The 12,035-nt window shown below is 44.6% G+C and overlaps 1 protein-coding gene across 1 annotated transcript in view; it reads left to right on the forward strand.

Annotated features, from left to right (window-relative positions):
• The window catches only part of LOC110503029 (protein sidekick-2), a 396,532-nt gene extending 393,023 nt beyond the window's left edge, over positions 1-3,509 (forward strand). The window contains exon 45 of the mRNA XM_036960765.1: positions 790-3,509. Coding sequence (XP_036816660.1) covers positions 790-1,239 — 450 coding nt within the window. The 3' untranslated portion in view covers positions 1,240-3,509. The remainder of the gene's footprint in view (positions 1-789) is intronic.
• Positions 3,510-12,035: the final 8,526 nt, after the last annotated feature.

Raw genomic sequence — 12,035 nt, forward strand, 5'->3', positions numbered from 1 at the left:
AACACATTATCACATCTCTAACTTCTCAGACAAATATGTGGTATTGTGCTGATAACATCTCCTCTCTCCCTCCCCCTCCCTTTTCCCCTCTCCCTCCCCCTACTCCATCCCCCCTCTCCTCCTCCCCTGTCCTCTCCCTCCCCCTACTCCATCTCTCTCCATACCCCTCTCCACCTCTCCTCCTCCCCTGTCATCTCCCTCCCCCTACTCCATCTCTCCCCATACCCCTCCTCTCCTCCTCCCCTGTCCTCTCCCTCCCCCTATCCCATCTCTCCCCATACCCCTCCTCTCCTCCTGCCCTGTCCTCTCCCTCCCCCTACTCCATCTCTCCGCATAACCCTCCTCTCCTCCTCCCCTGTCCTCTCCCTCCCCATATTCCATCTCTCCCCATACCCCTCCCCACCTCTCCTCCTCCCCTGTCCTCTCACTCCCCCTATTCCATCTCTCCCCATACCCCTCCTCTCCTCCTCCCCTGTCCTCTCACTCCCCCTATTCCATCTCTCCCCATACCCCTCCTCTCCTCCTCCCCTGTCCTCTCCCTCCCCCTACTCCATCTCTCCCCATACCCCTCCTCTCCTCCTCCCCTGTCCTCTCCCTCCCCCTATTCCATCTCTCCCCATACCCCTCCCCACCTCTCCTCCTCCCCTGTCCTCTCACTCCCCCTATTCCATCTCTCCCCATACCCCTCCTCTCCTCCTCCCCTGTCCTCTCCCTCCCCCTATTCCATCTCTCCCCATACCCCTCCTCCCCTGTCCTCTCCCCTCCCCTCTCCCCCTTCTCCCCTCTCAGGGCAGTGACAGTGAGTACGAAGTGGACCAGCACAGACAGAAGACACACTCCTTTGTGAGCCACTACATCAGTGACCCCACCTACTACAACTCCTGGCGCCGCCAGCAGAAGGGCATCTCCCGGGCACAGGCCTACAATTATACAGAATCAGAGTCGGGTGACCCGGAGCCCTGCGCCCCGTCACCACCCCTGCCCCCGCTGCCACCCCAGCTCACCTCCACCACCCCTCTACCCCAGACCCAGCCCCATGGTCAACCCCAGGGCCTCACACCCCAGGGCCAGGGTAGTCTGTTCAGGCCTAAAGGCAGCCGGACTCCAACCCCCTCTCAGCAGCTCTCCAACTCCACCCCTCCCAGCCACTCCAACACCCTGTCCTACTGGCCCCCCAGCAGCCCCAGCCCAGCCCCTGGATCTCGGGCCCCCATCGCCGGGTTCTCCTCATTCGTTTGATTCCAAGAGGGATCTGTGTTCCCTTCTGAAAACAAAACCCACCCTGCTGCCCAACGTGTCTAGAGAGTAAATACCCAACACAAAAGAAACCCTCAGAATCCACCATATTAATTTCTGTTTCTCTGTTTTTTCTTTCTTGTTTTTCTTCTTTCCTTTTTATTACTGAGTTGTGTTTTAAGGATCATACTATACACAGACAAGACAGCAGTTACATACTTCATTCCAGTTCATTGTTCCTCTTGTGTGCGTGTGCTGGTATAGTTTTATTTGTGTGCGTGTGCTGGTATAGTTTTATTTGTGTGCGTGTGCTGGTAGTTTTATTTGTGTGCGTGTGCTGGTATAGTTTTCTTTAACCCATAGACATCTGCTGAGAACAAGACAGTATCTATTCATGTTTCTGTTTGATTGATTTGCATGAGTTTCAATGTATTATTTATTTTCTCTTTTTCATTGTTACACTTCTACACACATACAACAAGAGAATAATTTAGTTAGATACTGTAAAAAGGCAAGAGTTTATTGGAAAAAAATATCTACAAGATGATAAAAGTGTCATAGCGTCAATCCACACTCGGATAACAAGCACCAATGAAACTGGGATCCCAAAATGGAGCCATACAAGCGACCGAAATGAGTAGAGTTTGAAGGACGGAAAGAGGAACAGGGTAAATGGATTTGATTTGATTTGTATAGAAAAGACAAAGTAATGAAAGTGAGGAGGAAGGGGGAGATTGAGGCTGAAATGAGCCCACTGGCAGTCGTTAAATGCCCAGTCCTGTCCAATTAGGTCAATTAAGTTTATTGGTGTTAATGTGAGATATGTTAGTGACCTCCCCCTATTTAACCTATGGACCATGATCCTCAGCAGTTATCTGGGCTGGCCTATAGGGTACGCACTATTGTGTCTGACAGCATTTCGATGTCACAGGCAGGTCACATCTCTGTGCTGTACACTATGTTCCTAGTTGCCTGCCCGCCTTGGCAGATATGGGAAATGTAGTGTATGTCTGAAGTAAAAATGTTGAGGTTGGTCTGCAAGTTCTTTGTATCCTTTAGTGGATCAGACATGCCATGGTTGATTATAACTAGGGATTCATATTTTCCTGAAAATGTTCCCTTACAAGCCATTCTCAGGCATCCCAGTATGCCTGTTGAAAGTGGAAGTGCTATTTAAAAGCATATAATACCAGCGAAGGAAATCTGACATAATTCTACCACTGAAAAATATACACAGGAATCTAACAGTTTCTTGATTTTGTTTCATTTTAATCAACTAAAAGTTCTCAAAGTCACTACACTATTTCGTTGATGTAATCTAGTTTTAATGTAGGCATATGAAGCACTGTTGGTCGACTTGTAAAATATCCGGAGGTTATTACAGCCTAGTGAAAACGTCATTCGTTTTAGCCTACCATTGATGGAAAGCTTGTTGGTCCTTTCCTCTCACTATTATGGGAATGAGGCCAAGTAGTGGTGGTTTTGACAACAGCTTAGTCATTTAGCAGACTCTCTTATCCAGAGGGACTTACAGGAGCAATTAGGGTTAAGTGAAATGCTCATGGGCACATCAGATTTTTCACCTCGTCGCCTCGGGATTCAAACCAGCAATCTTTCAGTTACTGGCCCAATGCTCTTAACCGCTAGAATACCTGCCGCTTACTGTGTTGGCCTTGTCTTAGGGAATGTAGTCTGATGCTGCGCTAAACAAACAGAAAAGCAAATGGCCGCAGTAGCGGAGATTCAGCACCATGGTTTATCAATTCCCTGCAGATCTTTAAAATCATGCTCTCACTTTTGTTAGTGTAACATCATGGAACAACGTTGCAAATGTCTATTTCCTTGAGTGCTTCTGCGGACACAATGTATCAGCCGTTTTGTTAACAGTGAGTAGCAGTTTATATTTTGGAGCCTCTGCCAAAGCTAGTTTGGAGATTTGTGAATGTGAGATTGAGATTCAACGCAGTTATGGTTAGCAAAGGCCACATGTAGTCTGCTACAGTTTCATGATAGTCAACGATGCCAGTTAAAGGGAATCTATTGGGGACTTGTGTTGCATAGTCTGAATTGGTAGGCCGCTATCATTGTGATCAGTGGTCTATTGTGTGGATGAAGTCAGATAGTTAAAATCTGTTTAATATTTTTCCATAGAAATTATAAAGTGCCTTTGGAAAGTATTCAGATCCCTTGAATTTTTCCACATTTTGGTAGGTTACAGCCTTATTCTAAAATGGATTAAATCGTTTTTTCCCCCCTCATGAATCTAAACACAACACCCCATAATGACAAAGATAAAACAGGATTTTAGAATTTTTTGCGAATTTATAAAAAATAAAAAACAGACATCAAATTGACTAATTTACTAAGTATTCAGACCCTTTACTCCATACTTTGTTGAAGCACCTTTGGCAGCGATAACAGCCTTGAGTCTTCTTGGGTATGATGCTACAAGCTTGGCACACCTGTATTTGGGAAGTTTCTCCCATTCTTCTCTGCAGATCCTCTCAAGCTCTGTCAGGTTCGATGGGGAGCATTGCTGCACAGCTATTTTCAGGTCTCCAGAGATGTTCAATCGGGTTCAAGTCCGGGCTCGGGCTGGTTCACTCAAGGACATTCAGAGCCACTCCTGTGTTGTGTTGGCTGTGTGCTTAGGGTTGTTGTCCTTTTGGACGGTGAACCTTCGCCCTAGCAGCAGGTTTTCAGAAAGGATCGCTCTGTACTTTTCTCCGCTCATCTTTGCCTCGATCCTGACTAGTCTCCCAGTCCCTGCCGCTGAAAAACATGTCCACAGCATGATGCTGCCACCACCATGCTTCACTGTAGCGATCGTGATAGGTTCCCTCCAGACGTGACGCTTGGCATTCATGCCAAAGAGTTCAATCTTGGTTTCATCAGACAAGAAAATCTTGTTTCTCAATGTCTGAGAGTCTTTGGGTGCCTTTTGGCAAACTCCAAGCAGGTATACACATGTATTTTACTGAGTGTGGCTTCCATCTGGCGACTCTACCATAAAGGCCTGATTGGTGGAGTGCTGCAGAGATGGTTGTCCTTCTTGAAGGTTCTCTCGTCTCCACAGAGGAACTCTGGAGCTCAGTCAGAGTGACCATCGGGTTCTTGGTCACCTCCCGACCAAGACCCTTCTTCCCGATTGCTTAGTTTGGCCAGCCGGCCAGCTCTAGGAAGAGTCTTGTTGGTTACACACTTCTTCCATTTAACAATGATGGAGGCCACTGTGTTCTTGGGGACCTTCATGCTGCAGAAATTCTTTGGTACGCTTCCCAAGATATGTGCCTTTAAACAATCCGGTCTCGGCGCTCTACGGACAATTCCTTCGACCTCATGCCTTGGTTTTTGCTCTGACGTGCACTGTTGACTGTGAGACCTTATATAGACAGGTGTGCCTCTCCAAATAATTTACAATCAATTGAATTTACCACAGGTGGACTCTCGTCAAGTTGCAGAAACATCTCAAGGATGATTAATGGAAACAGAATGCACCTGAGCTCAATTGAGTCTCATAGCAAAGTGTCTAAATACTTATGTAAATAAGGTATTTCTGTTTGTCTTTTAATACATTTGCAAAAAAAAAAAAAAAAACTGTTTTCACTTTGTCTTTATGGGATATTGTGTTTAGATTGACGAGGACAGTTTTTTATTTAATACATTTTAGAATAAGGCTGTAACCAAACAAAATGTGGAAAAAGTCAGGGTCTGAATTCTTTCCGAAAGCACTGCATATCCCGTCATTTTTTTTGGGGGGGGGTCGCGGATACTGGTGTTAATCCCTATTTATAACGTATATTTGTACAGTGTATTGATCTGACATCACTAAAGAAGTTTAATGGGCCTGACCAGGGTATGCGGCCCAAATGGTACCCTATTCCCTATATAGTTCACTACTTTGACCAGAGTCTTATGGGACTGGTCAAAACTAGTGCAATAAAAGGAGAATAGTGTACCATTTGGGATGCAATCCAGGTCATTACTCCTACAGAGGCTCATCAGCCACTATGAGCCTTCTACAGATCGGACAGGTGCTGGGTGTGAAGACATCTAAAAGCCCTTCCTATACTGATGATCTAACCTAACCTGTGGCATCACGACTCACTCACAACCCTCATCAACACACCGCCACCGCACATGCCCAGTGGCCCACAACAACATCAGTGACATCATCATGCTTCCACATCAAACTATAAAGACTGGAAATGATAACACAGACAGCATCTAAAGTGTTCTTTGAGTTCAGTGGTTCCCACATGTGGGCACACAGAGTGGAGCAGGCTCAGACATGTGGGCCATTTAGGAAAACAGACGGAGAATATGCATTTCCGCTGGTCTCCGCAGAGTTCTCAAACCCAGATTAGACTCGAGCTGTCTTAAGTAGCCGAACATGTTATTACTTCGACCTTGTGAAAGTGACAAACTGACACTTTTTTTTCATTTTGTAAAAAAACAACTTTATATAGAAGGAGTGCCTTTGATTTTACGGCCTGCACATGAGCTAAGCTAGCTAACATCGCCCATGACATCGACTACAAGCGTGATCTGGGATTTCTATTGGAGAAGCAGTTTCTGGAGCTCTTCATCTATCGGCTCTTTGGGCTCTCTCTCATCTAGCTCAGTTGCTGCTCTCTGTCAGTGACATCATCATGGGAAGTCTTTGAGCTTTTACAAAGAGATGTCATGGAATGGATTCACCTCTCTCTCATGTTGTGTAACAATGATGGTGATGATGAGCGCACAATGCATGTGTGACTGACTATGAGTCCTATCTGAATGAGACTATTGTCTGTGCTGACGTGTGATGATAACACTTCTTCAACATAAGCTTTATACATAGCATCCACTGTGAGTACAGGATGCCCAGGCTAAGGCATTGCCCTCCTGGCTCCTGCCCTCCATGGCAAGCTGAAAGGGCACGTACATTTCATTCCAGACTCAGTGGTGGTAGTCACAATTTAATCATCATTCCAAAATTCTCTTGTGCTTTTTTCTCTGTGGGGTGATTTCACTGTACGCAAATAAAATAACCATCATTATGCTGATTCTGAATGGATATATGATCACGGTACATTTCCAAAATGAATTATTTTTCAATGGGAGTTCTGGTACTGCATACTGTAAAGGGTATGGAAGGAGTGTGTGTAAGTAAGGGGGTTGATGTGAATGGAGAGTGACCTTGAAATTGTATGACTGTAACCATGGTAGCATACACTGAGATGGTGTTGACAGTAGACAGTGAATGTTTAATGATGTATATACTATGTGTCATGATAACACAGCCAGCAACATTTTAAGTTTCTTTGAGTTCAATGATTCTCACATGTGGGCATACAGAAAGGGGCAGGCTCAGACACAAGAGCCATTTTGAAAAACAGACAGAGAATAGGCGCCTCTGCATGTCTCATCTGGCTCAGGTGCTGCTCTCTGTCAGTGACATCATCATCGCGGGCAGGAAGCCTTTGAGCCGAAGCAAAGCAATGATGTCATGGAATGGATTCACAAATACACAATGCAGTTGTGATTGACTATCTGAATATGAGACTATTGTCTGTGCTGACGATTGATGATAACACTTCTTCGACAAAAGCTTTGGAGCGTCCACTGTGTGTCTGGATACAAGAGACTGTACAGGATGCTCAGAAGAAGAAGAGGGGGCGTAGGTAGGCACTGCCTGCCTAGCAACTTCCCTCCATGACCAGCTTAAAGGGCACATACTGTACACAGCCACAGGCAGGACACAGCCACACTAGTACAGCCACAGGCAGAACACAGCCACATACTAGTACAGCAACAAGAAGAACACAGCCACATACTAGTAGAGCCACAGCCACATACTAGTAGAGCCACAGGCACATACTAGTATAGCCACAGGCAGGATATAGCCACATACTAGTACAGCCACAGGCAGGACACAGCCACATGCTATGTACAGCCACAGGCAGGACACAGCCACATACTAGCACAGCCACAGGCAGGACATAGCAGCCACAGGAAAGACACAGCCACATACTATTACAGCCACAGGCAGGACACAGCAGTCACAGGCAGGACACAGCCACATACTAGTACAGCCACAGGCAGGACACAGCCACATACTATTACAGCAACTGGAAGGACACAGCCATATACTAGTAGAGTAGCAGGTAGAACACAGCAGCCACAGGCAGGACACAGCAGCCACAGGAAAGACACAGACACAGGCAGGAAACAGCAGCCACAGGCAAGACAGCCACAGGCAGAACACAGCAGCCACAGGCAGGACACAGCCACATACTAGCACAGCCACAGGCAGGACACAGCCACATACTATTACAGCCACAGGCAGGACACATCCACATACTATTACAGCCACAGGCAGGACACAGTAGCCACAGGCAGGACACAGCCACATACTAGCACAGCCACATAATAGCACAGCCACAGGCAGGACACAGCCACATACTAGTACAGCCACAGGCAGAACACAGCCATATACTAGTACAGCCACAGGCAGGACACAGCCACATACTAGTACTGCCACAGGCAGGACACAGAAGCCACAGGCAGGACACAGCCACATACTAGTGCAGCTACAGGCAGGACACAGACACATTTAATGGTAGTCACAGTTTAATCATAATTCCAAAATTGTCATGTGTTTTTTTCTCTGTGGGGTGATGTCACTGTACGCAAATAAAATAACTATCATTATGCTGATTCTGAATGGATATATGATCACCGTACATTTCCAAAATAAATTATTTTTCAATGGGAGTCCTGTCCTGGTACTGTATCAATACTGTAAAGGGAATGGAAGGAGAGGTGTGGGGAGGGGGGTAAAGGATTTGGAGAATGGGGTTGATGTGAATGGAGAGTGGCATTGAAATGAAATTGTATGACTGTAACCATGGTACCATACGCTGAGACGGTGTTGACAGTAAACAGTGAATGTGTCATGTACACAGGAAGGGAATGCCAGATAGAAGTGTTTAGTAGGAACATCACATTCAATTATAACTTAATAATAGCTCATTTATAATCTACGATGATTTCCCTATAAAGGCCAGCGACCCTTCCACTTGTGGATATCCCATACTTCAGAGGAACACTGACGAGGAGGAAAGCAGGGTTTTTGTGTCCTGTGTGTTATCTTGTGTGTACTGTAGGCTAGGCGCTGAAAGCTGAAATCCCACCTGGCTTCTATCAGTGTGTAGGGTTATTGGATCAGTAGACCTGAGAAATCCTGTTACATGGCTACAGCTGTCCCCTCCTGACCTTGCCCAGTTTACTCCAGTCCAGTCCACTCGGACCACAATTACATAACTCAATGATCTTCTCAATGAGAGGAGGGAGTTTCACAACATAAATTACAGCAAATCATTCATCAGCTCATTCATTGTTCTGATAAACTTGTCCAGTAACAGACATGTAGTGGGGATGTCATTTGAGAGAAATCAAAGCTTTTGCCTTTTTTTTTTTAAATTATTGGAGACAAAAATAATATGGTCTGCGCCTTTTTAGACTGTCCAAACCGCATCCCTGGTCCTATTCGTAGACACACACAGACTCCAACTGTGCCATAATATTATTTGTAGACTATATACACTACCGTTCAAAAGTTTGGGGTCACTTAGAAATGTCCTTGTTATAGAAAGAAAAGCAAAAAAATTTGTCCATTAAAATAACATCAAATTGATCAGAAATAAGGTGTAGACATTGTTAATGTTGTAAATGACTATTGTCATAGATTTTTTAAGAAATCTACATAGGCGTACAGAGGCCCATTATCAGCAACCACTTCTGTGTTCCAATGTTACCTTGTGAAAGCTAATCCAAGTTAAACATTTTAAAAGGCTGATTGATCATTAGAAAACCCTTATGCAATTATGTTAGCACAGCTGAAAACTGTTGTTCTTGATTAAAGAAAGGATAACCTGGCCTTCTTTAGACTAGTTGAGTATGTAGAGCATCAGCATTTTTGGGTTCGATTACAGGCTCAAAATGGTTCCTCTGTCCAGTGTCTGTGTTCTTTTGCCCATCTTAATCTTTTATATTTATTGGCCAGTCTGAGGTATGGCTTTTTCTTTGCAAATCTGCCTAGAAGGCCAGCACCCCGGAGTCGCCTCTTCACTGTTGACATTGAGACTGGTGTTTTGTGGGTACTATTTAATGAAGCTGCCAGTAGATTTGTGAGGCATCTGTTTCTCAAACTAGACACTCTAATGTACTTGTCCTCTTGCTCAGTTGTGCACCGGGGCCTCCCACTCCTCTTTCTATTCTCGTTAGAGCCAGTTTGCGCTGTCTGTGAAGGGAGTAGTACACAGCGTTGTACGAGATCTTCAGTTTCTTGGAAATTTCTCGCATGGAATAGGCTTCATTTCTCAGAACAAGAATAGACTGACGAGTTTCAGAAGAAAGTCCTTTGTTTCTGGCCATTTTGATCCTGTAATTGAACCCATAAATGCTGATGCTCCAGATACTCAACTAGCCTAAAGAAGGCCAGTTTCATTGCTTCTTTAATCAGGACAACAGTTTTCAGCTGTGCTAATGTAACAGTTTAACTTTACTCCGTCCCCTTGCACCTACCCGGGCTCGAACCAGGGAACCTCTACACACATAGACAACTGACACTCACGAAGCATCGTTACCCATCACTCCACAAAAGCCACAGCCCTTGCAGAGCAAGGGGAACCACTACTTCAAGGTCTCAGAGCTAATGACGCTGTTCGCTGTTTCCAGCTACAATTGTCATTTACAACATTAACAATGTCTACACTGTATTTCTGATCAATTTGATGTTATTTTAATGGACAAAAAATAAGCTTTTCTTTCAAAAACAAGGTCATTTCTAAGTGGATCGGCGATGGCTAGAAGGCAGGTGACGTCGACCGCCGAACGCCGCCCGAACAAGGAGAGGGACCGACTTCGGCGGAGGTCGTGACAGGGATACATGGCCTTTGGTGGTGGAGGCAATCTCTGGAATATTAATGATTCCAGAATACATGTTAAACTCTGTATAGACAGTCAGTAAAGATTCTTATATTATTGGGATACTGGGATATTTGGGAAGGAGCTAAACTTGGAGTTATGATTTATATGTTGTGGAAAAAAACTTCCCACTCGATTGGCCTGGCGTTGTACTGAGCCTGTCTAGTCATGGGTAACCAGTTAGGAACTGATCCACTATTTTTCCATCCATAGCTTGGTGCCATTTCAAAAAGCGATCTTTCATGATTGAATAGGCCTCTTCCCTTCTCCTGATGCCTGGCTGGGGGAGTTGGGATAGAGGGACTAGGGTGTAGGTGGGCTATGGCTCCTGCCAGAACTACTGTGGGAACCAAGAGACTCCACAAAAGGGGAAAGTTGCTTTGACAAAGCACACAAAATTCAAATATTTTTACTATTTTTCTCCTTTTCTCTCAATTGTATATGTTGTCACCACATGCTGCAGGTGTCCTATGAAACAGCTCTCTACAAGTGTTTCATCTTATGGCTCAATCTGCCCATTATAAATTAATTATCCAGGTTATTGTTTTGACTTTATGGCTCATTCTGCCCATTAGAAATTATTTATCCAGGTTATTGCTTTGCCCTTAAGGCTCAATCTGCCCATTTTAAATGAATTAGCTAGGTTATTGGTTTGGAGTAATTTAGCACATACAGTAGGTGGAACAAAGATAAGATGTCCCCTCCTTCTGGATCAAAGTCCCTGTATCCTCTACACACACACACACACACACACACACACACACACACACACACACACACACACACACACACACACACACACACACACACACACATACACACACACACACACACAATGGCGTCAGTGGGGATGGCTGCCGTTTTACGGGCTAATAACCAATTGTGTTGTTCTGTGTGTTTTTTTTTGCGTTGTTTGTAACTTTTTTTTGTACATAATGTTTCTGCCATCGTCTCTTATGACAGAAAATAGCTTCTGGACATCAGAACAGCAACTCACCCTGTACTGGACAAATTATTTTTCTTTAACGTATCTGAGGATAAATATTTACGGCTCCTCCCAGACCATACTCAAATCCCCATCATTTGTATGAAGAGGAGAAACCGATACAGGGGGGGCAGATCCAGGGGCTTGGTGAGAATGTGTCGGTGAGTGGATAATCTGCCTTTACTGTAGTTCCTACTGGCGAACGTGCAATCACTAGAGAATACACAAAATGAGCTCCGTTCAAAACGATCATACCAACGGGACATTAAAAACTGTAATGTCTTATGTCTCAACGAGTAATGCTGAACGACGACGTGGATAATATACAGTTGGCTGAATTTTCTGTCCATCTGCAAGACAGAACAGGTGGTGGTCTGTGTCTGTCAATAACAGCTTGTGCGCAATCAAAATATTAAGGTAGTCTCAAGGTTTTGCTCGCCTGAGGTAGAGTACCTCATGATAAGCTGTAGACCACACTACAGTGCCTTGCGAAAGTATTCGGCCCCCTTGAACTTTGCGACCTTTTGCCACATTTCAGGCTTCAAACATAAAGATATAAAACTGTATTTTTTGTGAAGAATCAACAACAAGTGGGGCACAATCATGAAGTGGAACGACATTTATTGGATATTTCAAACTTTTTTAACAAATCAAAAACTGAAAAATTGGGCGTGCAAAATTATTCAGCCCCTTTACTTTCAGTGCAGCAAACTCTCTCCAGAAGTTCAGTGAGGATCTCTGAATGATCCAATGTTGACCTACATGACTAATGATGATAAATACAATCCACCTGTGTGTAATCAAGTCTCCGTATAAATGCACCTGCACTGTGATAGTCTCA

Source organism: Oncorhynchus mykiss, chromosome 23, assembly GCF_013265735.2.
Source record: "Oncorhynchus mykiss isolate Arlee chromosome 23, USDA_OmykA_1.1, whole genome shotgun sequence".
In the NCBI taxonomy this organism is placed as follows: Eukaryota; Metazoa; Chordata; class Actinopteri; order Salmoniformes; family Salmonidae; genus Oncorhynchus; species Oncorhynchus mykiss.